Raw genomic sequence first — 24,483 nt, forward strand, 5'->3', positions numbered from 1 at the left:
CGGGACCATCTGGCAGAAGCAAAGCCTAACAAGGGGTTCAACCAATCTATTACTGAGTTGATGCGGGTCACAGTCGATCGTACGCTTGCCAACGTGGTCAGTTGGTTCCTCGGAACAGTTCAGTAACAGACATTGGTGTGATTGTCGGTATGACCTGCATCCCCGTGTTAGGCTTTGCTAGTCCGGACCTTAGCGCAGGTTGAGTAAAACCACATCGACTGAAAAAAAGCGGTAGTACCCGCCTCCGTAAACCAGCATCCCTTACTCAGTATTCAGCTGGGTCAAGGGCTATGAATCAAAACAGACATACAAGTATACACTAACACGCCATCAACAACGAACTCTAAGTGGTGTTTTGCTGCAGTAATACAAATCTTACATAGTCGACATTCTTCTTGGTTACACCCAATGTCTCAAACAGCAACATCCCAAGGCGCCACCCTCGTCGCCGAAGACGAGGAGGAAAATGGCACTTACACCAATAGCGGAATCACAGGATGCTCATGCTGTGTGAACCCTTCATCAGTGCTTGAGCCCATCGACCTCTCCGACAGGCCCGACACCAGTCTTCTCGATGAAAACGAAAACACTTTCTGCCTTTGCCCCTTATTTGGCCCTTTGCTGTTCGAAAATGAGAGTAGCGACTGTAGAGATCACTGCGCGAACGAGAGAAGTACGTCTTTCGAATTATATGTTTAACTCAAGCCTACCTACTTCTGAGTGAATGAATATTTCACTGATGCCATGCCACAAACAGCGTTCCTCTCCTTCCTTCGTTTGTCCATCTACATGGCTATCGTCTCAGTCGCCATAGTGCTCTCGTTCCATCTTCGCAAGGCGGCTAGCGAATTGGAGTTGCGGATGGCGAAGCCGTTGGGGATCATATTCTGGGCGTTGTCTGTCTCTTGCCTTGGTGTAGGAGTCGCTAATTATATCCGTACGTTGTGTTCACTTTGATCATCCTATCTCGACATCAAAAACGCAACGCTAATCTGAGCCGATTGGTACGCTCCAGAAACTGTGAATAAGTATAGCCGTAGGGCGGCAATTGTTCAAACAGGTTGGAGAACACAGACCGTAAGCAGAAAGGACCTTCACCTCCCCAGTTGCTATAACTAACCAATCGTTTGTAATGCATAGATCATGGGCGTGATAGCCCTTTCCATAGTCGGGGCATGTATTACGCTTTTAGTTGTGAACAAATACGGAGAGCAAGCTGACGAGTAGTCTGACGAGGACATCATCATGCGGAAGTTGATTTGAATATCTTGCGACAGATAGAAAAAGTAAGTATAACAAGAAGGTTATCAATGGTTTGTTAATAACCACAAAGCAAAGGAAAGACCGAAAGCGGACAAGTGTCGGGGACAATCGACACGATACAGTGCAAAACAATGCCAGCATTAACCTACAATCTAGTGCTGGTTTATTTGTTAGCTTGGTACCTACTACTGGTACACTGGGCAAGATCTCTTCCGAATTATCCCAAACCTTTCAAGGACTAAATGAATAGCTAAGTACGGATCCGAAAGGCATTAACAAGATTTAATACGGTGTATTTTATTTTGGAAAAAGCATATTCCCAGTTAAATTACACTTTGGTCGAAGAACGCAACGAATCACTTAGACATGAAAACGCCTAAGGAAGTTGACCCGAGGTCTCGAGCTAACAAACAAACCAGTATTGGACTGTACGATATCCAAGACCTCCATCATAATACAAAAACAAAAGCACATCACCCCCAATCAACCATCCAACTTCGTTACCTATTACAAAACAAATCCTCCACCCCCCCTCTCCTAACCCCACTAGCCAAAATATCCCTTTCATCCTCCTCATCCTCCTCATCCTCACCCTCATTCATCTGACTCTTCCCCTTCTCCAACTTCCCACACCCCAACGCTCTCCTAAACTCATCCACATACTCCCCAGCCCTTCTATCCACCTCCGCCAAGCTCGTCATCTTTCCCTCCCAATCCAGCAACGGCATATCACCAAAGGGCAACAGATTGCCTCCGGCGGGTAAGCTATCCAGTAGCGAGCCCAGAGAGAGGCTGATTTCCTCCTTTTGTTTCCCTAGCTCACTCCAGCTGCCGCTATCGTTTCCATCACCAACACCGCCACCACTGCTCCCGCGATACTCCTCCAGCGCCCGATAGAGCTCGTTGTGCACGGTTGCTAGGTTCCTCGCTGTTTGGGGGCTGGGGTAAAGGGTGAAGTAGCCGCGGGCGCGGGCGAGGCGGAGGGCGTGCTCGAGCCAGGAGGGGTAGTGCTTGCTTATTTGTTTCTGGGTGAAGAAGGCCAAGGCTGGGTTGCTGCTGGTAGTAGCAGCTTGCTGTTGTTGGTGGACAAACTCGAGCGATTTGGACACGAGTTTGTGGAGTTCCGTCCACTTTTGGCCGCTGTACAAGATGGCGTTGCTGCCGGGGGCTTGCCAGAGGAATGGGGTGTTGTTTTCGGTGGGAGTTTTCTTTTGTTGTTTTTGTTGCGCAGTAGTAGCCTTCTTGGAGGCAGAGGGCGGGCTGAAAGGTTTGAGAGCATCGCCTGGGTGGGTTGAGGGAAGCTCTAGACTGATGCCGAGGAGGCGAGAGTCCCATTGCTGCATGGTAGCGGGGACGGAGTAGCTGTATTCAAGGAGTGCGTACTTTAGGTCTTTATCATATGTTGTCAGCGTTGGGGGCTTTCCAAAGCATATATGTAACAATTGAGGGTTCGGCGGCTTACAATGATAGAACCGAGGGGACAACTCGGTATTCGGAGAGAGAACCAAGACATGGGAGTGCTGGTTGGCGGGCCAGAAAGACTCGAGGAATCGCACTGAGCTCTCTTCTTCCGTCAAGCTGTTACGTGGTATACGGTGGCGAAGAGTCAGTTGACGAACGTGAGTCGGATTATACGCTCGGGAAGGCGGCCACTGGAAGTCCTGTAAGAATTGAGTCGTAGCGGCATCGATATCGTGAGAAAGCTCGATGGTCAAGTGCGGAACAGCACAAGCGGTAAAGTCCGCTGCCGACAGAGATTTAAGCAGTCGAATAAGGCTTCCCGAGGTGCCAAGCGAGGCGTAGACTAGGATCTCGACATTGACTTTGTTCCAGGCTTTGTTTGTTGACGTTAGCAATCATCATTTTGAAGAACAGTCAACGGGCTGTTGTCTCCTCACCTGCTAAAGAAGCGCTATCCAGCTTCGTCATCCAAGCAAGCCGTTTTTGTGTGCCCTCAGGCAGTTCGATCAAAGGAAATCCCTCTTCGGAGGCCTGAGCTCTTGCAGCGGAAAGGAAATACTCCTCTTCTTCGCCCGAAGCATCTACAAGCACAGCTTGCGGGTGCATATACGTTTGGACGTGGTCTACCAGCCACAAGTCAGATATCTACAGCTAACAACTTTTGTAGGAGAGGTTCATAGTTACGGAAGGCACGAGATATGCCCTTGGAGAGGCGTGTCTTGGTCGACTCGGTCGATTTATCCAGACGGGCGTCTACAGCTGGGTCAGCAACACAGGTCATAGTTATCCACTCTCTGCTACAAAGAGAGCTCTATCATACCGTGAAATATGATCTGGCAAGACTGATCAATGCCATTGATAGCCTGCAGCTGTTCGATATCGATATCACTTCGGCTCATGAGCGCAAAATGCACATAGCTCCTCAACTCGGTTCCCATCTGACAAGCCATTGGCAGCAACTTGGCAGCGCTCTTAAGGCTGGATGCCGCAAACAGTATGTTTTTATTCTTGGGAGACGTTCCTTGCGTCTCATATATAGCTTGTAACGACACGGCGAGGTTCGGGAACGTAATCGGGCCATTGTAGCCAACATCCGAGACAGGCTTTAGGTCGACTTCAGGAACAGGCTTTGGCTTCTGCTTAACCGTCTCGGGCTTTGTCGGTGGCTTCCAAGGACGATCGGGATTCAACTTGGGAACGCTCGGGGCGTTCGAGGGGTGTTGAGCGGGAACGGGGCGATAGACGGGGTGCCGGTGGTCTCGAATCGGGTTATCTGTAGGTATGTTGTGTATAAAAAGGTAGACGAAGATGGCGACGGTCAAAGCTATAGCGAGACGCTTCAGCGTCTTACGGGGAGGAATTCGAGCGGCATTCCAATATGAAGATCGGATTGGAGGGATCTTGGTCCGCTTGTGATCGTCGTCTTTCTTCCCAAGCTCCTCGTTCGTCATGAACAAATTGGCCATGGCGACCTAAAGCCGAAAGACAGGTCGAGGTCGGGCTGCGGAGGAACGGCTGGCTGGCTTCAAGGTGGTTTAGGCGAGATCAGAAGATGGCGCGCTTTGTATAGGTATCGATGGATATTATCGCCCCAGGTTTGCGATTCAAATATTAGTGTTGACACCTCTCGCGCCTGATGTTTCGAGGTGGTTATTGTGAGGTCATTCGCGTACGTTTTGCGGTTGCGCCGCGCAAAGACAATGGCGAGGAACGTCTTTGTCCCTCAGTTTCGATTGATCTCGGGTCCACTGCCGATGTTTCAGATCCCTGTGGACCTGCTACAGCAAGCTCAACAGATGATGTCGGCAACTCGGAATGGAAGCAAAATGCCCATCTGCTTCCAGTCTGATGTCACATGAAAGCTATGAAAGATTGATCCTGCGATAACGGTAACAAAACGTGGCTCAAGGGTCAGCGCAGAGGACGGCAGGGGCAGTTCCGCAGCTGCGCCTGTCGATCTCATCCCCACTTGCCAAGACAAGCTTCGGGGTTCCAAGCAGTTGGGGAAGCCCCACTACGGGAAGGGTGGGGCACGAACAGTTTCCATCGCAATTGGAGAAAAGCTCTGGTTTTTTTTCTTGCACATTTCTTCTCTTCCATCATTTTCTGAAGTCCATTCACTACCATCACAGCTTTCTTTTGCCTGCTTCCCACATCGACAATTGTATATCATCTTTAACCATACCAACCTTTTCATACCTTCAACAACTGTCTATTTACCTTTCGGCATTACACAATGGGCAAGTCTCGCAAGAACAGAGTCCGGCCCAATCGCGCCGACCCTATTGCGAAGCCTGTGAAGCCCCCCTCGGACCCCGAGCTCGCTGCCTTGCGCGAGAGCCGCATTCTCCCCGTCGTCAAGGACCTACAGAGCCCCGATATCAAGTCTCGCACAGCTGCTGCCGGTGCCATCGCAAACATTGTTCAGGACACCAAGTGCAGAAAGCTGCTGCTCCGCGAACAAATCGTTCCCATCGTTCTTACCGAGACCCTTACCGACAACAGCATCGACAGCCGCGCCGCCGGCTGGGAGATTCTCAAGGTTCTCGTCCAGGAGGAGGAGAGCGATTTCTGCGTCCACCTTTACAGACTCGACATCCTAACCGCCATCGAACATGCCGCCAAGGCCCTCAACGAAACGCTTGCGTCAACCGAGCCGCCCTTTGCGAAGCTCACCAAAGGCCAGCAACGCATCGTATGGGATATGAGCAATTCGCTCCTCGTCCTTCTCAACTCCCTCGCCCTCGCTCGTGATGAGATTCTCGAAGCCATTGTCGCCAATCAAAACGTTGTTCGCTTCCTCTTCCGCATTGTAGCCACCGATGCCGTTCCTCAAGAAACATTCGAGGAGACACTCTCCTGCCTCATGACGCTCTCCGAAGACAACCTACCACTCGGTCAAGCCATCACCGACGATCAAGAGACCCGTTGCTACGACAAACTCCTCGAGCTCGTGGCTGCTGGCGGCCCCCGCTCCGTGTTCGCTTGCGGAGTCCTTCATAATGTGTTCGCGTCGCTCCAGTGGTTGGATCACAGCCCAGGCAAGGATGGTGCTTGCGATGCGATGCTTGTTCCAAGCTTATCCAAGGCCTTGGAGCAGCCTCCTCCGAGCAACAAGGCCAATGGCCAGGCCGATAGCTGGGCTCAGATGATGCAGGTTGCTCTCGAGATCGTGGCCTCGATAGGTACGGACTTGCAGACCGCGCTGGAAAAGGGTAACCGCCCTCAGCCTGGTGCTGCTGCCAAGGATGAAGAGTGGAATGGGTTCGAGGAAACCGAGAAGGACGACGACGCTATGGACGTTGACGAAGGCTCTGGTGACGATAAGGACGAGGAGGAGGACGAAGAGGAGGAGGAGGAGGAGGAGGAAGGCGATGAAGAAGAGGGTGATTCAGATGATGAGGAGTTCGACGAAGCCGACTTGGAAAAGGTGACCGGCATGGACTCCGAAGACGACAACGAAGACGACCTCGATGATCTACCCACCCTCCGCGAACTTATAAACACGGCAATTCCTCAGCTTATCCGGCTGACCAACATCGCCGCGGATGACGACAACAGCATAGCTATTCAGGGCCACGCCATCAGCGCGCTCAACAACATTGCCTGGACCATTTCATGCATTGAGTTCTCTGATGGTGAGAACGCCAACATCTGGAAGGCGTGGGCGCCAGCCGGCAAGAGAATCTGGCAGCGGACCATCTCCCCCATCCTCGAAGCCGACAGCGCCGACCTGCAGCTTGCCACCCAAGTGACCAGCCTCGCATGGGCTGTGGCCCGCAGCCTCAACGGCACCACCCCTCTCGGCAAGAACGATCACCGCAAGTTCATGTCTCTTTACCAAGTGTCCAGGGCCCAACAACAAAACGCCATCACACCCGATGTAGACGATAAGAACAAGGAGCAACAACCTCAGGAGGATCCCTTCCAGGGCCTTGGCGTCAAGTGCATTGGCATTCTCGGCGCCCTTGCTCGCGATCCCGCCCCTGTCGATATCAACAGGGAGGTCGGTTTCTTCTTGATGACTCTTCTCGGTAGTGCCGGGGAGCCTGGGGCTGCCCCGGCGGACATCATCCAGGCACTTAACGAAGTGTTTGATATCTACGGTGATGAGGAGTACACATGTGATGCCGAGGTATTCTGGAAGGACGGCTTCCTCAACCACTTGGAGGAGCTTCAGGCCAAGTTGAAGGCCGTTGCCAAAGGTATCAACAAGAGGACCTTTGAGGAGCTCAGGATAAAGGCCGATGAGGCATTGGTAAACCTGGGAAGGTTTGTGCAGTACAAGAAGAAGCATGCGCCCAAGGTGAAGGAGGCGAAGGAGTAAACCTTCGGTATTTGTGTCACGGAGTGGATGAGAATTGGTGGAATCTTCGTCGTCGAATCTACAAATCTGCGATGTATACTCAAACAAAGCATGCACAACCTACAAGTTACAAAAGAGCTGGAGCATCTACAAGAGGGAAGACGAAGACAGGCAGTTCATGGAGAAAATATAGCAGGAGGGGAGGGAGATACCCGACGTACCGTCAAACTTGTCAGCTGATAAAAGATTAGTAAATATGAGAGTGGTGCAAAGCTGGGAATAGAGAGAGGAGTCAATATAAATAGCGCGATTCACGCTCATCGCATGTGCGGGACGACAAACCAATCTTTGAGCGGGAATCTCGACTATCAGATGACGTAGCTGCTAAGATACCTGAGAATGATGATGCCTCCTTGAAAGCTTTGGTCAGGTTCAGGTAAGAAGTTGTGATATATCTCTTCAAGTTCTCGGACTCACATGATTCTCTGTCGTGTATATGTATGTCCATAAGCACACCTTCTCCCAAAAGCGACCAAGTCGCGACCCCAGCTTTGCGTATTAACACCCCCATTCCTCCAAGCCTGAAAAAATGGCTTCCTTCGACCCGTTATAAGCTCCGCTGCTGTGTCGTCGACGAACACATGTTGCAATTGCCGTAAAGTACTGCTGCGCACGCTCATATGAGAGAGCATGCAGGTTCTCTTGTGTCGTCAATCAGTTCAGCCAATAGGCTTCAACTTCTTTTTCTTTTTCTTATCCGAATCCCCGGACTTGCCCTTTTGGAACGCGCGCCAACTATCGATGCGTTGATCCCTCGTCTTCTCCCAGTCCTCTTCGTGTTGCCTCTTGCGCTTGCGCTGCTCAGCCTCCTCGTCAGCTTTCCGCTGCTCGCGACCTTCTTCCTGCATCTGCGCCTTGAGCTGTCTGCGTCGTCGCTGCTCGTTCTCGATCAGCACGAACTTGGTCTTCTCCTGCCACTTCTTCTCGAACTCGGCCGTCTTGAGCTCCGGGCTGTCGACCGTCCACTTGTTCTCGCGGATCAGCAGCATGCGCGCGTCCGCGATGGCTTCGTCTAGGTTCTTGCGGTGCTTCTCGTCCATCAGCTCCGTTTGCGCCTTCTTCAGTCGGTCGAACGCCTCGGGCGCCAAGGGATTTTTGGTCTTGTCGGGATGGATCAGCAAGGACTTTTTGCGGTAGGCGATCTTGATGTCGGATTCGGTCACGCCGGGCTTGAGGCCGAGGACTGTGTAGGCGTCGAGCCGGAAGGCTTTGAGGATACGGTCTATTTCGGCATCCTATCAGGGAAACTGATTGTTAGCAATTATGCAATTGACGACGAGAAGGTTGGTGAAATTGGGCGTCGTTGTTGTTGTTGTGGCTTGCCTTGTCCCACTCCTTGGCTTCGGATTCTAGCACTTCGAGCGCATCCCGAGTGTCGGCAGGAGTTTCATCTTTGACGTCTTTCACGTCCTTCGCGTCCTTGGTGTCTGTCGCCATATTGTCGCAGAGATGAACTTGGATAGCCGGGAAACACTAGGGTCAATCGGGATGCTTGTTGTATCACAGAGGGTTGATAGATGAATTCTGTCAACAAAACGGAATGAAACTCTGGGGAAGTTCAGGGAAGTCGGGCAGTTGCGACTTGCGACAGGAGCGCGAAAGCGCAGCGAACGCACGCGGCGCTGCCAAGACCCTTGGGTGTAATTGATAAGCTGATAAGTGAAAAGCGTCACATCGGCCCCACTAAAAAGTCGACCATCCAAAATTTACGGGTGACGGGCAGGCATTGATCGCTACAACCTACAACCCCGTCCGTCTTTGCATCTTCAGTTTGGCGACTTTGTGCTGCAATTGACAGCAACACAACCTTCGCCCATCATGCCTAGACGCGCGGCGTCCCCCACACCGTCCGAGAACGAGGTCGACATTGCCGGTGCTTTGTTCAACGACGACAGCGACTTCGAAGACAACAGCAGCAAGCACCACACCAAGAAGGGAGCCGTTACGAACAGCGGTCTCGAGCTCGACTTCAACGATCTTCTCGGTAACGGCGATGATGGACTACCTAGCTTTAACGGCGAGGGCGATGATGACGAGGCCTTTATCGCTTCGCTCACACGGAGCTCGCAAAGAAAGTCCTCCAATATTCAGGGCAAATCAGTCAAAAAGGGTGGAGGCTTCCAGGCAATGGGTGCGTAGTCTCCCGTCCCATGGTTCAAGTTCATAATACTTGAGGCATGACGCTGATACTCTCCTAGGTCTAAACGCCCATCTCCTCCGAGCGATTACCAGAAAAGGCTTCTCCGTCCCGACACCCATTCAGCGCAAAGCGATTCCCCTGGTCTTGGAGAGAAAGGATGTGGTGGGCATGGCCAGAACCGGTTCCGGAAAGACTGCAGCATTCGTCATCCCCATGATTGAGAGGCTGAAGGGGCACAGTCCGCGTGTTGGCGCGAGGGCGCTCATCATGTCCCCCTCGCGTGAACTTGCGTTGCAGACCCTCAAGGTCGTCAAGGAACTCGGCAGAGGTACCGATCTGAAGACCGTATTGCTCGTCGGTGGTGACAGCCTGGAAGAGCAGTTCGGTATGATGGCGTCCAACCCCGATATTATCATCGCCACACCCGGTCGTTTCCTTCATCTCAAGGTTGAAATGAATCTGTCCTTGGCCTCCATCAAATACGTCGTCTTCGATGAAGCCGATCGCCTCTTCGAAATGGGTTTCGCTACCGAGCTGTCCGAAATTCTCCACGCCCTCCCTCCTTCCAGACAGACGCTTCTTTTCTCCGCGACACTCCCATCGTCCTTGGTCGAATTCGCCAGAGCCGGTCTCCAAGAGCCAAGCCTCGTCAGATTGGATGCCGAAACCAAGGTGTCACCCGATCTCGAGAGTGCTTTCTTCGCAGTAAAGGGCGGCGAGAAGGAGGGTGCCCTTCTTCATATTCTCCACGACGTCATCAAGATTCCCCTGGGTCCGCCCGAGGGCACAAAGGAAGAGAGTGACGAATTGCAGTCGAGGAAAAGGAAACGCGAGTATAGACCCAATCCCAAGGAGAAGCCGACGGAATACTCGACCATTGTCTTCACAGCAACGAAACATCACGTCGAGTACATTGTGAACCTCTTGAAGCTTGCAGGCTTTGCCGTGTCCTACGTTTACGGCTCACTCGACCAGACGGCCCGTTTGATCCAAGTCGACAATTTCCGTAGGGGAAGAACACACATCCTCGTGGTCACCGATGTCGCCGCCCGTGGTATCGATATGCCTGCTCTCGCCAACGTCATCAACTACGATTTCCCATCTCAGCCCAAGATCTTTGTCCATCGTGTTGGTCGTACAGCTCGTGCGGGTCAGCGTGGTTGGGCTTATGGTTTGGTCCGTCAGTCAGACCTTCCATATCTACTTGATCTACAGCTCTTCCTGGGAAGGAAACTTATCATCGGCCACGACCAAAAGAACCCTTCCTTTGCGGCAGATGTCGTAGTCGGAACACTAAAGAGAGATGGAGTGGATGTTAGCATTGAGTGGGTTGAGAAGACGCTCAAGGAGAGTGCTGATCTCAATGCGCTGAAGGGTGTTGCCGCAAAGGCCGAGAAGCTCTACATGAAGACGAGGAATTCTGCCTCGAGCCAGAGCGCAAAGAGAGCCCGCGAGGTTGCGCAGTCCAGGGGCTGGACACAGCTCCATCCTTTGTTTGGAGAGGAAGCCGCTGAAGCCCAGGCAGCTCGTGATGATCTTCTCAGCAGGATAAACCGCTTCAAGCCTCAGGAAACCATTTTCGAACTTGGCCCTAAGGGCAAGTCTAGCCGTAACAAGGCCGCGGAAGTTGTACGAAATATGCGTTCCAGATTCAAGGAGCGCAAGACTACTAACGACGAGGATGATGAGGACGTGGACATGGAAGATGCCGAGGGTAAGCCTGATGGCGAGGAGACCAACGCGTTCGAAGACTTTGAGGATGAGGAAGAGGCGGAAGAGGCGGAAGACAAAGAGGAGGACAAGGAAGACCCATATGCCGACGACTCGGATTCCGAGATGGAGGTCACAGTATCCAGCAGCATGCATACGAAGAAGAAGGGTGGCCCGGTCAACTTCCAAGATCCCGAGATCTTCATGTCCTACACGCCCCGCACCACCAGCCTCGCGGAGGAGAAGGCTTACGGTGTTCACTCGGGCGGCTACAGCGGCAACAGCTTCGTCGAGGCCGCTCGCGACGTTACCATGGACCTGACCAACGACGAAAGTGCCAAGAACTTCGGTGTGCCCACGAAATCCAAGATGCGTTGGGACAAGCGCCACAGCAAGTACGTGGCGGTCGCCAACGACGAGGACGGCTCCAAGGGCGCCAAGATGATTCGCGGCGAGTCCGGTGTCAAGATTGCCGCCTCGTTCAAGAGCGGCCGCTTCGACCGCTGGCGCAAGGACAACCGTCTCGGCAAGTTGCCGACGATCGGCGAGACGGAGAAGTCGCAGCTCATCCGCAACTTTGGCGGCCAACCTGGCCAGCCGCGGTACAAGCACAAGATGGAGAAGGCGCCCAAGGATGCGGATAAGTTCAGAGATGATTACCACGTCCGCAAGAAGCGCGTTGCCGAGGCCAAGGAGAAGAGAATCGGCAAGTACAAGGATGGTGAGGGTAGCAAGAGGGAGCTCAAGACTGCTACGGATATCCGCAAGGCGAGGGCGGTCGCGGAGAAGAAGCGGGAGAAGAACGCTAGGCCGGCTAAGAGGCAGAAGAGGTGAAGCGGTTGTTAAATTAATACCAAGGGACGGTTTGTTTCAGCAGCAGCAAGTAGCACTAGCTAGCACAATTGGTTATCAGTTTCAGGCTCTATCTTCATGACGATCTGAATATTCGAACGTCAGGGATTCGTTGCATACTTTACCCTAACCCTGAGCGTCCAACAATTCATCGGGCCTATCGATGCGTCTCACACCTCACCAACGCAAGGCGCAGCCAACAGCCCAACAGAAGACCGAAACTGGTGCCTTCAAGCAGTTACATCGTCATACACCGGATAGGCTGCCCGAACACGAATGGTCTTTGGTCGTTGGCAACGTTGTAATACAGTAGTGTAAGGTACTGGCAAACGGTACTGCAGCCCAAAGCCGGTTTTTTGGGTATCATCGTTGGCTTCATCTGAGGATACTATTGGTTTATCATTTTGCGCGCATTGATACATCGCTTCGATGTGTTGCCTGTGGTGCGTAGATAGTAAAGACGGGGCCTTGATTGTTCAGACATGGAAAGTTTGGCTTGGTTTGACACACCACAACCACGAAGTATTTTGACCTCCGGCAGTTGGTGACCAAACATCCAGGGCAAACGGTGTTACCAATGAAGGACATGAAAAAGCCAAGTTCGGCCAAGGAAAACAAGCCTTCGCCATCCATCAGCATCTCGAAATCTCATGGCATTTCATGGCAATCGCTTGGCGAAAAAGCTTGATTGCACTTTCCATTGTTGTCAAGACTTTTCTGTAGTGTACATACCTTCGGTGCCCCGTAAGAAAGGCGGTGGCCGGTGGGTAGGAGTTCAGTTTGTCTCTTGTCGGCACTCAAACATATCGAGATCCTGTAGGTCGCCGGCGGTGGGACATCATCTTGTTTTGTTTCGTTTCCTGGCTCTAGGTACTGGCAGTTTTAAAATCTTGATGCCCTTGGTGTTTTGGATAGAGTAAATTCTAACGTTGGGTATCGACGTCATACAGGGGTTGTGGTCTTTGACGTACGGCCAAGTTTTTTTCGGCAGCTTCCGAACGGGCAGGTACCGGTACGTATGGAGGAAGTAACTTCTACTTCCTTGCATGTGAGGGATGCCGCCTGCCTGGCCAGCAGTTGGTAATGAAAGGAATGATGGAAATGTGGAAGGTGTGAAAGAAGAAGTATGAGACTGGGACACAATATCTTTTTCGCAAGACGATGTTTCGAGGTTACCTTAGGTATAGAGGTGTGCACGAGAATCTTGATACCGGAGTGAATTACCGGGTAATGTACGTACAGATGGAATGGACGACATCTGCATTGCGACTGGACCCTGGAGTCCCTGGATAAGCTCCTCTTTTTACGCATTGTTTCCCAGAGATATCCAATTGCAATTCCAAACTTACCAAATCGCATGTGCTCGATTACGTCTTGGGTTAGCTAGTAGGGGTTGCACCCCATTTTGCTCCATCCCTCGAGCAACCTGAAACCCCTGATGCTGGGAATGGAGTCAGTCTAGCCGCCATGGAGAATGTTCAGCTACGATCGTCGAATGTGGAGACGGAGGGAGACCGCCTCCCTTCGTTTGGAGCTCGAGTGGTGTTCGTAAAGTATGAACGGCGCACAACGAAGAATCACCAACAAAGTAGGTAGTTGGTAGGGTCTTCTTTGTTGGGAATAGAAATGCTGAAATTGGGTGAAGGGAAAGCTCACGTGATGACAATACATAGGTACTCGAGGTACTACGTGTACCTATCAATAACCAAGTTTCACCCCTGTCACTTCCGTTGTTCATAGCAACATGTATCGGCCACACACACCATTCCAACCTCTTTCAATCCAGATTTTTTTCTCCCTGTGACTACCTTTCACTTCTCGAACAAAACCTTTGGTCCAAGTCTTCTCCCTTCTTACGGCAAGCTATCGCGCCTCTCCTCTATTGCGCATACACTGCCCATCCCTCGACGCTTGTCAACGTGGGATCGGATCGTCCCACGCCTCATTTTGTTTTAAGCGACTAATTTCGGCGCTTCCCTAACTTGCAGGGAAGAATCCCCTTCTACATCTTCGAACCTACAACTCTTCTCCTAATCAATATCCCGCACGGTAACGTTTTCAACATCATCGCCGAAGACTTGCTCCTGGAGGGCGCCTTGGCGGAGAAACGACCAAGAATTACCAGCACCGAGGGGCTAGCAAGCTCACCTTTCGTAGGACCGAGACCGAGACATTCACACCGATTTGCGCATCTCTCCCGGATTCCAAATTCGAATTGACCCGGCACCCGAACGCATCGCCAAAAAAAACGACTGCGATTTGCTTCCGAAGGCGCAACATCGACTGGACGACACGAGTCTAAGGCTTTTAAGGCGGTCTGACTGAGCGTGAGTGCGAGCGCAAGTTGAGAAGGAATAGAGCAATCGAGTAATCATGGCTTGTAAGTATCTTGCATCTGCCCAATTACATCAACACCCGCCAACCCCGAATACCAACCCTTCATGCCCTCCACGCTGTGCCCAACACAAAATCGGCCGCCCTGCCGCATGCGCAAATGGTCCGCCCAACGGGGCTGTGTACTCATCACTTTTTGTTCCAACATTACCATTGAACTCCCAACGCGCAATTCCGTGGCCGGGTTAACAAACATATATCACCCTTGGCTCACGAGTGCGGCATCACAAAATCTATGGATAAGGGCCTTGATTTACAGGAGCCATTCCACGCTATGAAACAAAATCTAATCCAATGTCTTTTAATCTAGTCAACAATTTCAGGGTGAGGCAGGAGGCGCATCGCGTGAGCCGCGACAGCAACTCGATCATGAACCCCTGGCGAAACAAGAGAAGCTCGACCTGGGACGTGCCCGAGTCACAACGCTACTCTCAGCCGCCGATGGCGCTCGAAGGACTCGACGATACGTCGCCCATCAAACACTCAGCAACGGCGCCATCACGGGTATCCAATGGCTACAACAGTGCAAATGGAGAGCCCTCTTACAACCACGCGAATATCGAGATGCAGGACATGGAGCCCACCAGCCAGATGACTGGGCTTACGGGGGAGACAAATGTGGAATCAACACAGGTCCCTACGGGTTCCGCACATCAACGCAACGGTAGCCTCAGTCTTATACGCAGGAGGACAGGCGCCAACGATTCGCGGACCGAACTGAACGGCGCAGGACAAAAGGTGGCCGAGAAGGAAAATGAGAAGAAGGAGAGGACTTTCTTCAAGCACCTCCAGCCCAAGGAGCCGTTCACCGTGGGAAATCAGATTCGGCGCACATTGTTGAACTCGTGGCTCAACGTTCTACTCGTCGCGGCGCCGGTAGGTATTGCGATCAACTATGTTGAGTCGGTACCCCGCGTTGCGGTGTTCGTTGTCAACTTCATTGCCATCGTTCCTCTTGCGGCCATGCTGGGTTTTGCGACGGAGGAGATTGCATTGAGAACGGGCGAAGTACTGGGCGGACTTTTGAATGCCAGTTTCGGGTAAGTATCAACTTCATTGGTTAGGGCGGTAGAGAACAGTGCTAACACTCCCACAGCAATGCTGTTGAGTTGATTGTGGCTGTTATTGCTCTGACGCACAACGAGATTGTCGTCGTACAGACTTCACTCATCGGCAGTATCTTGTCCAACCTTCTTCTGGTTATGGGAATGTGCTTCTTCTGCGGTGGTCTCAACAGACGGGAACAGTTTTTCAACACGACCGTCGCCCAAACAGCGGCGAGTTTACTTGCGCTTGCCGTCGCCAGTGTCATTGTACCTACGGTCTTTGACATGGCGGCTAACACAGATGACAAAAAGGTGGCGCAAATTTCACGCGGCGTCTCCATTATTCTGCTTTTCGTTTACGGTGGTTATCTCCTGTTCCAGCTAAAGACCCACTCCGCCGTCTTCGCCGAGGAGAGTCAAAAGGTCGCGGCCAAGCCATTCAACTTACGAGGCGGCAAGGATCTCAAGGACGGCGCCATTTCCCAGGGCTTGGTAGGCCCTGCTGGTATGGTAGGAGGCCACGCGGTTCCTTCGCAGGCCAACAATGAGAGCATCCGCAACCACCTGGACACCGCGTCCCATCAGGAGGAGGAGGAGGAGGAGGAGGAAGGCGAGGAGCCGCAGCTGCACTTCATTGTCGCCGTTGTCACCTTGGTCATCGCTACTGTGATCATCGCGTTTTGCGCCGAGTACATGGTCGACGGCATCAGTGCCATTACCGCCGGAGACAAAGTCAGCAAAGAGTTCGTTGGCCTTATCCTGCTGCCCATTGTCGGAAATGCCGCCGAGCACGCCACTGCTGTCACGGTCGCCATCAAGGACAAGATGGATCTGGCCATCGGTGTGGCCGTCGGTTCGAGCATGCAGGTCGCCCTGTTCGTCATCCCTCTGCTCGTTATTATCGGCTGGGGAATGGGCATCGAGGATATGTCGCTCAGCTTCGACACGTTTCAGGTGGCGGTGCTGTTCGTTTCGGTGCTGCTGGTTAACTACCTCATTGCAGACGGAAAGAGCCATTGGCTCGAGGGGATGCTGCTTATTTGTCTGTATCTCATCGTGGCTGTCTGCGCTTGGTGTAAGTTTGATGATATCTGCCCAACCTCCCTGGCACTCTTTGATGCTAATGTGTTTTTCCTTCTCTACAGTTTACCCGAATTCTTGTGATGGCCCTGAGTGCAAAGGGTCCTGAGTGCAAAGGGTAAAGCACGGCCTGAAAACAACTTGATGAAGATGGATACGATGCCCAATTTCGATTAGACACATATTATACGTTTGAGAGCAATGACTCGTTATTTCAGTTGGCACGCGGTCTTTTTTCTTTCGATTCTAACGACACAACATTTCTTAGCTAGCGCGCGCCAGATTTTTTACTAGAAACGAGCAAGCAAGCAGCCCAGTTACACTATCCTATCCGACGTACATATTTTAAAGTAGGGACCTCCAAGGCTCATGATCGGGCGTCGAGGTACTACTAATAGGCTGATGACCATGTATCTGTCAGCGGGAAGGGAATGCACGAAAGGATAAACCACCCAAGGGGGTGGACAAGAAGGAATCATAGTGGTAAAAAGGGAGAGACGAGAATAGGAATGGGAGGAAATAGCATAAATGGAGATATGTCAACTCTCCAAATTAGAACATATAAACCCAACAACAACAACCAACTTTCAACAATCAGGAAACATTCCCTCGTGGCGCAATTGGCTAGCGCGTCAGACTGTTAATCTGGAGGCTGTAAGTTCGATCCTTACCGAGGGAGGTTGAAATTCTTCTTTTTGCGTCATTTTTGTCTGCAAGCGGTATGGATTCTGGTGATGCGATGCAGTGCAGGCAGGGATGGGGCGTAACCGTGCTGTATCTCATCGATACTTCTTTTTTTTAGACGGTTGTTGTATTTTTCTGTCCTGCCGGCGAATATCATGTCATATCGAACAGGATGATGGTAATTACATATGTTGAGCAACTCCAGGTGTTCGTCGTCGGTAGTAGAGATTTCTATCGGTTGGCCTTGCAGAATAGAGTTATGGGAAAGCTTACATGGTGGACTCTTTAATGTGCAAGGAGCAGTTACGACAAGCGAAACGAATCCATCGTCAGTCTTTGAAAGCGACCACTTAAGCCAGAAATAGTTGCGACTGTGAGAATTTGTACAACCAGACAGCATGCAGGATACTTGAGCTCAAGACAGTTGACACTCATCTCGCTCTGATATTCACTATATACACTTTTGACCTGGCATCGTACTGAATGAACAGTCACTGTTATAGTAAGTAGGTAATACTTCAACTTCGTATTTTCATATCATGTTCCGATACGCTGCCTGTCATCATTTTCATTCAATCTCCATCCATACTTTTACATCTTTTCAAACATCATGGGACAAGAAACATCTTGACCCATCCACTTCCCAACATCATCATGTCCTATCTCCCCCTACCGCCCTATCCCTCCTTCACACTCTCCCTCAGTCCTCACTAGCACCTCCCCCAGCACCACCACCACTGTTTCCACCACTTGTTCCACTACCACCACCACCACCAGCCGCAGCTCCCGCCGCCGCCGCCGCCGCCGCCGCCTGAGCAGCCGCAGCAGCAGCCGACGCACCTCCCCCAATCCCCAAACCAATCCTACTCCCCATCACCCCCTCCTGCACGCTCGCTCTCCTCAACATCATCGGATGGGGATGAGCCGACGCAGCCGACAACAAGCTCGGACTTCCCACTCTCACAGGACTGATTCCCAACCCGGTCCCGCTGCCCACCAGTTGCAAATCACTCAAGTTGCTGAGGCCGGTGCCGCCTGTTGCGGCTAGCACGCCCGGAGGAAGACCGAGGGTGGGGATGTTGGTGTCGGGGACTGTGTGACCCGTACCAGTGGCGGTGCCAGTGCCGAGGTGACGAGGAGTGGAGGCGAGGGTTGAGTAGTCTTTCGTTGCTGTGGTTGACAGCACCGTCACGGGCGCGAGGCCGGGGGTGGTGTTGGGTGCGGGCGGGTGCGCTTCGCGCTCGAGGATTTCGCGGTAAAAGGCCTCGAGGGCGGAGCGGTCGCGGCAGAAGGATTCGAGCTCGTCTTTGACCACCTCAGGGTCTTGGCTCATGGGGGTTACAGGGACTGTGACGGTTGAGCGGTTGAGGGATTGGCCTGTGATGCCGAAGCCGTTGGTTGAGGGGGGGCCGCTGGCCATGGGCCCCATCAGGTGCGGCCGGAGGGCGGGGGAGAGGAAGGCTGTTGTTGGTTTGACGAGCGGGGAGGGAACGGCGGTCGGCTGGTCTGGGTGGGCATTGGGTCCGTAGAGGCCTGGTGTTGAGATGCGGCCGGGGCCGGGGCCGGGACCGAGGTTGTCGCCCCCGGCTCCGCCTCCGCCTCCCTTCTGCTGCATCTCCTTCTCGCGCTGGGCGGCGGTGCGGTTGTTGTAGAGACGGTTGGCTAAGATGAGAATGTCGCCTTCGTCTGTGATCTCGGCGATGAGAGTACCAGATCGGTGAATGAACTGCGTGTACTTGAAGTCTGGCTTGCCCCATGAATAAGACACGTCGACGTTGTAGGGGAAGCTGGACGCTGGCTCCATGTCGAGAACAAAGTCAAACTTTCTTAGGAGAGCCCTCTGATAGAAATGCCGCCCCGGCTGTGCTTGAGGAGTAAACGAATTGGGATCAAAGTAGGTGATGGGCTGTTGATTCGGTGGTTGGACAGCCAGCTTGATCACGTACGGTCGGCGGAACGGGTTGATCTCCGTTATATCGCAAGCTTCAGCGATAGGAACCTCAACAAGCCGGAGCCCATACAAGGCCGCCTCACGAGCCCATGCCTCGATAGCATCTTCGATCAACTTGGCGGTTACGTTCATCCAGTCGATTCTGATGTGGTAACAGTTGTCGGGGTTGTGAAGTCTATCGTAATGCAGATCAACCACTTCGGGCCGGTAAGAGCGCTTTCGATGGTCTACGTCGTATTTTATGACTTTGCTCAGAACCACCCTGGGCTTCTTGCCACCGGCCATCATAGCTGCCGTTGGGGTCACCGTTCCAGACGTGGGAGAACTGTCCTCGTGGATAGACGTTGGCCTCGACATCGACACATTGGACCTTGGCGAATCCCGTACTTCCGAATGCGGTGTTGATGGGACAGACACTGGAACCCGCCTTGTGTTGAACCAGCCTGGCGGGTTAGGTTTTGCATAGTCGCTGCTGATCTGGTAGAAATACTGGCCATCCCTAAAAGGATGACGCCTTTCAACGTGCACGAAGAGGCCGCCGCCTTCCTTCCTTCCCTCTTTGCTGTCATCCTTTGACTTGTCATCTGAAGTGACCATCAGACGGTTACCGAGCTCCTCGGCTTCCTCTCTGTCTTCCAAGTCTTCAAAGTTCTCGAGGAGCCAGGTGGTCATGTCAGACCCAATGAAGCAGTTATAATGAAGGCGCAAATGCCAGCGCCGGTTTTGCATACGAATGCCTCCATTCTCCACGGGCTGCTGGATAGCCTCTGCCAATGCCACGAGACTGAAATTCTTCTTTGAGAATTTCTCTCTGCTTGTGACCAGCTGACCCTTCCTGTGCCCACCTTCGAGGCCCTCAAACAGCGGAAGGGTTTCCAGCTCGGCCGCAATGACTACAGATGGGTCTTCTGTCTTGTAGACGATATCAAGGGGGTTCATATCCTTTTTGCGGCGCGATGCTTGAAAGCTCCGTTCGCTCGCCGGGACGTACCTGTGTTTCTGCCACATCTGGGCGAGTTTCCGGATACCTTCGATGCGGATCTCTTCCTCACTGTCCCCATATTGCGTCTTGGGGAAAAACGAGTGTCTAGCAGTCATTGGTATCAGGACGAACCTAGCGCGCCAGAACCTCAGATGTTCTGACAACTCGTCATTATGTCCTGCAACGAATGCATCAACATAATTCCAGTTTCTATCGGGCGTAGGAGCCACCATGTCAAAGGGATGGGTTTTGTAACTGTAATCAAGTAGGGTTCGTATCGCCGGTTTGTACAAGTAACGGTCATCGTACAGTTCCGGCGAGGCGATCGGCTTCCGGACAAAGATATTAACTTCAATTTCGGTGCCATTCACGCACGAGAGTTGGTGAATCGTGTTGCCAACCGACATAAAGATGCTTGTACCATCCTCCGCTGTGTGGTCGCGGGAGAATATGTCGGTAACCTTGAGTTGCTTCTGGCCAAAGGCTTTAGCAACAGCTGGGCCGACAACGACTTGGAATCCTTGGCAGAATCTGAGACTGATCATCTCACGCAGCATCTCGTCGCGTGACTTGGGTTCCTCGGCCAACTCATCATCGGCATTCTGCGAGACATTGTACGGTTGACGGTGGTACTCTGACTCGAACTGTGCCTTGGTAGGGAAGTATTCTGTGGTAAGTGGAACGGCAGCGGGGGAGCACAAAGACTTCCATTTCATCACCCGCGTCTCGTTTGGCCTAGGAAAGACATGTTGCCAACGACTGTACAACGTGGCAATATCGACCTTGTTGCTATCAGGGTTCGACGGGTTGACCAACGTCAGCCAAGGTGACAACGCGGTTGTCGGCGATAAAGTTGACGGTAATTCCGGTACCGCTCCGGCCAAAAGCTTGTTATTGTAAACCTTCTTCGCATCCTCGGCTCTGATTGCATCTGAGTAGAAGAGATCACGATTGTCAGGAACGTAATCGGCCCGTAGTGTTGAGGCGAGCATTGAGCCTGATAGCATGTTGGCTGCAGGGTCAGTTGGAATCTGTTGCGACTTGATTGGCATCGGCCGGCTTGGAGTGCCCTCGAAGTACTGATGGCCGGGCGCGAACGAGCCTGGTGTAGCGCCCCAAGGGGAGAAAGCGGGAGTTCCACTCGTAAACATCTGGGGCGACATTGACCGGTTGATTACTGCTTTGGCTGGAGTTGCAGCAGTGCCCGCACTCATCAGAGCCCTTGAAGATGTCAATGATCTATCAGCATTCGCACTTTCAATGCTAAGTTCTGCCGTCGCAGCTTTTGGTGCAGCAATGCGAAAACCGGAGCTGCCAAGGCTGATCTGCTTCATGAACTTTGGAACCTTTGGAATGATTGTAGGTGAACGCTTGGAGTTGAGTTTGTCGAAGTCGACCGTCTTACGGTTACGCAATTCGGGTTTGTCGGCGTTGAAGCGCTGACCCAATCCATGCCCAGTTATTGTCATTTGTGAGGCACTCGTAGACGGCCTACGCTCAGTGTATGATGTCCCAAGAAGACTCGCGTCATCAGCATGGTGTCGCCTGACGGAATCATCGTACTCCCGTACATGTCTCGGAAGCGCCAATGTGCGGCGTAATGACGGCTGGCGCGCTCTCGAGTCGTCGTAGTCCTGCAATTGCTTCCAAAGTGACTTTTCCCCCAACTTTGCGTGCTTATCCGGGGCGAATTTCTGAAACCCGTACACATGATCAAAGAGTGTTTCTGGGATGCGGGAGTTCTGTATGAAGACGTTGCCATCTTGATCAATGTACGGTTTCGGTACGTTGCTTGCCTGCAATGCCTTATGAGGGAAATAAGGATCCAGGTGCAACGGCTTGGTTTCGATCTCGTTGGTTTCCATGACGCTGCGCATTTGCAAGTCATACATGCGACATCTTATTAAGAAGTCGTCCCCTGACTGTGTTTGCGAAACATCAGAGACCGATAGAGCAATGCCATGGTATGACAAGGTTTCTTCGGACTCGCCTGTCCAGTACGAGACATGTAGCCATTGCGGCAAAGCATAATTCCATTCGTCTTGGGCCGAGCCAGAGCCAGCATAATCACCATGAAGAGTGATGTCGGTGCCTCTGCTTGGGGAGTATGACCCCGCCATGCTGTTAAAGCTCTTATAGCTCCCAATCATCGGCGCTGTCTGTTTGGGAGTACTGGAAAGACTCGGGGCTGTTTTTGCCTTGTGATGATGTGTCGGTTCTGTCGAGTACTCGGGGTTGCGGTACCGGAACAAGGGCACGGAGTGGAGGGGAGCTTTGGGTATGCATATAAGATCAATACCAATCCCATTTCCAACCAAGGCTTCGGTGGTACGGCGCAGTGCGTCGTACTCGACTTCAAAGATACCTGGACTAGGGCTTATGACGATGACAGATATGCCGGTTCGCATCAGATCACGATCTATGTAATCGTGCGCAAACAGCGAGGATGCCATGTTGATTGCCTCTAGAAAATTGCCATAAATGGCCCTTGACGCCTCGGCCTTTATTCTGTTCAAGGCTGCTTGCTGGTCGGCTGGGTCGTCTGAAGAAGAAAAGGAGTGCATGGCCTTCTGATGGAAGGTGCTGATATCTCTTCGGAAGTAATTGAACTCGCGCTTCAACTGGTAGAGGATTTTGGTCCACTCGCCGCTACCCATGTCGCTCACAACAACGCGGTAGAAGTCCTTATAGGGGCGACGATCGCCAGACGACTGGACACCGGTGTAGTAGTCATTATGAACGTCCGGATTGCCCAATTCGGTGGAGATGCCTGTGTCATACTCAACCCGAGCAAAGAGAACAATACTGACAAGGTGCCTGACTTTAAGTGATGCCCACTTCTTAAACAAGGCGGGCAGAAAGCCGTTTACAACCTTGTTGAACATGATCTCACCAGAACCATCTGAATCGAAGTCCCACATTTCGCGCGCCATCTGGATAAAAAGCACGTACCGGGCAGACTCGCTTCGGAAGATGGGTTTTGTATTGTGGCCGAAGAATGCGGATGGTACCTTGCGGCCCTCGACATAGACAGCGGTAACCTGAGCCTTGAGAGTGCCCATGAACAGAACCATTTGGCCTTTGTAGACAGTCCTCTCTGAAAGCTCACGAACAGCCAACTGCCACATGTCGGAGCGGGACATGTACTGGTCTCTGAAGCAAAGCTCGACATGAGAGGCCTCGATGGCTGGGTTATGATCATCAATCTAAATAGTTTAGTAAGGGTTCTACGCGGCTACAAGTAAGGAGTGGGGGCGTACTGGGGTCAGGGTAACCTGCGAACCCTTCCTCATGCCGAAGACATCAGCAATATGCTTTGCGACGTAGACTTCAACACTCGGGTAGCGGGCTTTGAGTTCCTTGGGCATGTCCTTGACGACAAAGATGTAACGCTGTTGACTTTCTGCAGCCTCTTTCGTGCGGTCCGGTGGGGGCTGTTTGTGATGATGGTGATGATGGTGGTGGTGGTGATGGTGATGAGAACCTTGCGCTTGCTTCTCCGAATCAGGCCGGAAGACGTCGATAGCCATGAGGCTGCCTGGTTTTGCCTCATCGCCTATGAGATCAAGATTGAGCAAGACTTCATCGCGGGCAAAGGACTCGTTGACGGTGACGGTCCATCTCCTCTCAAAACGTAAGCGCCTTGAGGATGAAGAGGGCCGGTCACGGATGGTCGAGTTACTAGAGACGGTATCCGGGGACCGGGGCATATCCGGGATGCGCTCCAGGCTGTTTCTGCTGAACTGCCGGAGGTGCGACGACCAGTTGGGCGGCCTGGCCTGTCCCGGCACCCCCGAAGAGACATTGCGCGACGCCATCAATGCCGTCTGACACTAATCATGGGCTTAGTTCCATGCGTTGATGTCAGATGCTCAGGTCCTAGCTCGCTGTCGGTGGTTGCGATCTCGAGGCCACCATGCCTACGAGACGCATCGGAGTCTGCTGGAGCAGATCGAGGGAATCAGGGAAGAATATGTAAGACGGATGTTGCTGAGGGTGTACTGAGTTTATTTCATCGTCTAAATACATGCAGTGGTTGGCACGATGTCGCCGTGAGAGATCGAGTCTCGGTTTGGGAGTGAAACGCAAAGAGACGACGTCCTCAGAGGAGCTCGGACCATCTGTGCTAGCTGCAGGTACGGTCATAAAGGTACCTGTACTGACACTCTGACAGTGGGATGAGGCAGAATTCAGTGTCCTCTCATTCACCGCCCTGCTCCTGCACCCAGCTACTGCGATGCCGGCACCTTGATAGCGCACGGACCATATGACAATTGGACTTCATTTCCAAGAGAGGCACCTTGATGGCTCTTCACCTTTCAACAATTTACAAATCAAACTTCACCATCATCTTCCCGGCCGTTCGGACCGCGACGGCAAATGTAAAGATTCTCATACGCTTGTTGATCCAAGTGCCAAGCCAGCTGCCCGCCAAAGTCGAACGGCTGTCTGATGATGGGAAATCTTTGTGTATCCATCTGAAAGTCGTGAGGTGGCAGCGCCGCCGCCGTGCTCCGTAGCCCAGGCCCGTACGACGTCAATGACCAACCTCCA

General features: G+C 52.4%; 7 protein-coding genes and 1 non-coding gene across 8 annotated transcripts; 5 read left to right on the top strand and 3 right to left on the bottom strand.

Annotated features, from left to right (window-relative positions):
* The first annotated feature begins 241 nt into the window (after positions 1-241).
* Positions 242-1,609, top strand: B0H65DRAFT_475839 (uncharacterized protein). The gene is made up of 4 exons (XM_062827332.1): positions 242-673; positions 758-937; positions 1,016-1,077; positions 1,141-1,609. Exons 1-4 carry the CDS (start codon positions 409-411, stop codon positions 1,225-1,227), a joined length of 594 nt encoding a protein of 197 aa, XP_062678601.1. The 5' UTR covers positions 242-408; the 3' UTR covers positions 1,228-1,609.
* Positions 1,451-4,351, bottom strand: B0H65DRAFT_294154 (uncharacterized protein). Its single transcript, XM_062823052.1, has 5 exons — positions 3,545-4,351; positions 3,409-3,477; positions 3,162-3,347; positions 2,726-3,097; positions 1,451-2,653 (listed from the first exon to the last, which is right to left on the bottom strand). The coding sequence occupies exons 1-5, from the start codon at positions 4,188-4,190 to the stop codon at positions 1,764-1,766; spliced, it is 2,163 nt and encodes a 720-aa protein (XP_062678602.1). The 5' UTR covers positions 4,191-4,351; the 3' UTR covers positions 1,451-1,763.
* A 469-nt stretch (positions 4,352-4,820) lies between these two features.
* On the top strand, positions 4,821-7,381 carry B0H65DRAFT_294470 (uncharacterized protein). Its single transcript, XM_062823055.1, has one exon. It carries the CDS (start codon positions 4,961-4,963, stop codon positions 7,049-7,051), a length of 2,091 nt encoding a protein of 696 aa, XP_062678603.1. The 5' UTR covers positions 4,821-4,960; the 3' UTR covers positions 7,052-7,381.
* A 19-nt stretch (positions 7,382-7,400) lies between these two features.
* On the bottom strand, positions 7,401-8,687 carry B0H65DRAFT_294478 (DnaJ domain-containing protein). The gene is made up of 3 exons (XM_062823056.1): positions 8,414-8,687; positions 7,508-8,325; positions 7,401-7,439 (listed from the first exon to the last, which is right to left on the bottom strand). The coding sequence occupies exons 1-2, from the start codon at positions 8,525-8,527 to the stop codon at positions 7,750-7,752; spliced, it is 690 nt and encodes a 229-aa protein (XP_062678604.1). The 5' UTR covers positions 8,528-8,687; the 3' UTR covers positions 7,401-7,439; positions 7,508-7,749.
* A 69-nt stretch (positions 8,688-8,756) lies between these two features.
* On the top strand, positions 8,757-11,969 carry B0H65DRAFT_475847 (ATP-dependent RNA helicase dbp-10). The gene is made up of 2 exons (XM_062827333.1): positions 8,757-9,221; positions 9,289-11,969. Exons 1-2 carry the CDS (start codon positions 8,909-8,911, stop codon positions 11,772-11,774), a joined length of 2,799 nt encoding a protein of 932 aa, XP_062678605.1. The 5' UTR covers positions 8,757-8,908; the 3' UTR covers positions 11,775-11,969.
* A 2,232-nt stretch (positions 11,970-14,201) lies between these two features.
* On the top strand, positions 14,202-16,570 carry B0H65DRAFT_294497 (Sodium/calcium exchanger protein-domain-containing protein). Its single transcript, XM_062823057.1, has 2 exons — positions 14,202-15,226; positions 15,283-16,570. The coding sequence occupies exons 1-2, from the start codon at positions 14,481-14,483 to the stop codon at positions 16,394-16,396; spliced, it is 1,860 nt and encodes a 619-aa protein (XP_062678606.1). The 5' UTR covers positions 14,202-14,480; the 3' UTR covers positions 16,397-16,570.
* A 347-nt stretch (positions 16,571-16,917) lies between these two features.
* B0H65DRAFT_t383 lies at positions 16,918-16,991 on the top strand. The gene has a single exon. It is a non-coding gene; the product is annotated as a tRNA-Asn (tRNA).
* A 494-nt stretch (positions 16,992-17,485) lies between these two features.
* B0H65DRAFT_531243 (vacuolar membrane-associated protein iml-1) lies at positions 17,486-24,063 on the bottom strand. Its single transcript, XM_062828939.1, has 2 exons — positions 23,190-24,063; positions 17,486-23,135 (listed from the first exon to the last, which is right to left on the bottom strand). The coding sequence occupies exons 1-2, from the start codon at positions 23,745-23,747 to the stop codon at positions 17,697-17,699; spliced, it is 5,997 nt and encodes a 1,998-aa protein (XP_062678607.1). The 5' UTR covers positions 23,748-24,063; the 3' UTR covers positions 17,486-17,696.
* Between the last annotated feature and the right edge of the window lie 420 nt (positions 24,064-24,483).

The sequence above is a fragment of the Neurospora tetraspora genome (assembly GCF_033439725.1).
Source record: "Neurospora tetraspora strain CBS 560.94 chromosome Unknown B0H65scaffold_7, whole genome shotgun sequence".
NCBI classification, from domain to species: Eukaryota; Fungi; Ascomycota; class Sordariomycetes; order Sordariales; family Sordariaceae; genus Neurospora; species Neurospora tetraspora.

What these genes read in the sequence shown, in the direction of transcription:
- B0H65DRAFT_475839 (XM_062827332.1), top strand. Translation starts at nt 409, where the DNA reads ATGTCTCAAACAGCAACATCCCAAGGCGCCACCCTCGTCGCCGAAGAC. An exon ending in TCACTGCGCGAACGAGAGAA is followed by an intron (nt 674 to 757) that starts GTACGTCTTTCG and finishes TGCCACAAACAG; the next exon opens with CGTTCCTCTCCTTCCTTCGT. An exon ending in CAGGTTGGAGAACACAGACC is followed by an intron (nt 1,078 to 1,140) that starts GTAAGCAGAAAG and finishes TGTAATGCATAG; the next exon opens with ATCATGGGCGTGATAGCCCT.
- B0H65DRAFT_294154 (XM_062823052.1), bottom strand. Translation starts at nt 4,190, where the DNA reads ATGGCCAATTTGTTCATGACGAACGAGGAGCTTGGGAAGAAAGACGAC. An exon ending in TTGCCAGATCATATTTCACG is followed by an intron (nt 3,478 to 3,544) that starts GTATGATAGAGC and finishes ACCCAGCTGTAG; the next exon opens with ACGCCCGTCTGGATAAATCG. An exon ending in GGATAGCGCTTCTTTAGCAG is followed by an intron (nt 3,098 to 3,161) that starts GTGAGGAGACAA and finishes CAACAAACAAAG; the next exon opens with CCTGGAACAAAGTCAATGTC.
- B0H65DRAFT_294470 (XM_062823055.1), top strand. Translation starts at nt 4,961, where the DNA reads ATGGGCAAGTCTCGCAAGAACAGAGTCCGGCCCAATCGCGCCGACCCT.
- B0H65DRAFT_294478 (XM_062823056.1), bottom strand. Translation starts at nt 8,527, where the DNA reads ATGGCGACAGACACCAAGGACGCGAAGGACGTGAAAGACGTCAAAGAT. An exon ending in AAGCCAAGGAGTGGGACAAG is followed by an intron (nt 8,326 to 8,413) that starts GCAAGCCACAAC and finishes TTTCCCTGATAG; the next exon opens with GATGCCGAAATAGACCGTAT.
- B0H65DRAFT_475847 (XM_062827333.1), top strand. Translation starts at nt 8,909, where the DNA reads ATGCCTAGACGCGCGGCGTCCCCCACACCGTCCGAGAACGAGGTCGAC. An exon ending in TGGAGGCTTCCAGGCAATGG is followed by an intron (nt 9,222 to 9,288) that starts GTGCGTAGTCTC and finishes ATACTCTCCTAG; the next exon opens with GTCTAAACGCCCATCTCCTC.
- B0H65DRAFT_294497 (XM_062823057.1), top strand. Translation starts at nt 14,481, where the DNA reads ATGTCTTTTAATCTAGTCAACAATTTCAGGGTGAGGCAGGAGGCGCAT. An exon ending in CTTTTGAATGCCAGTTTCGG is followed by an intron (nt 15,227 to 15,282) that starts GTAAGTATCAAC and finishes ACACTCCCACAG; the next exon opens with CAATGCTGTTGAGTTGATTG.
- B0H65DRAFT_531243 (XM_062828939.1), bottom strand. Translation starts at nt 23,747, where the DNA reads ATGGCGTCGCGCAATGTCTCTTCGGGGGTGCCGGGACAGGCCAGGCCG. An exon ending in CGCAGGTTACCCTGACCCCA is followed by an intron (nt 23,136 to 23,189) that starts GTACGCCCCCAC and finishes TAAACTATTTAG; the next exon opens with ATTGATGATCATAACCCAGC.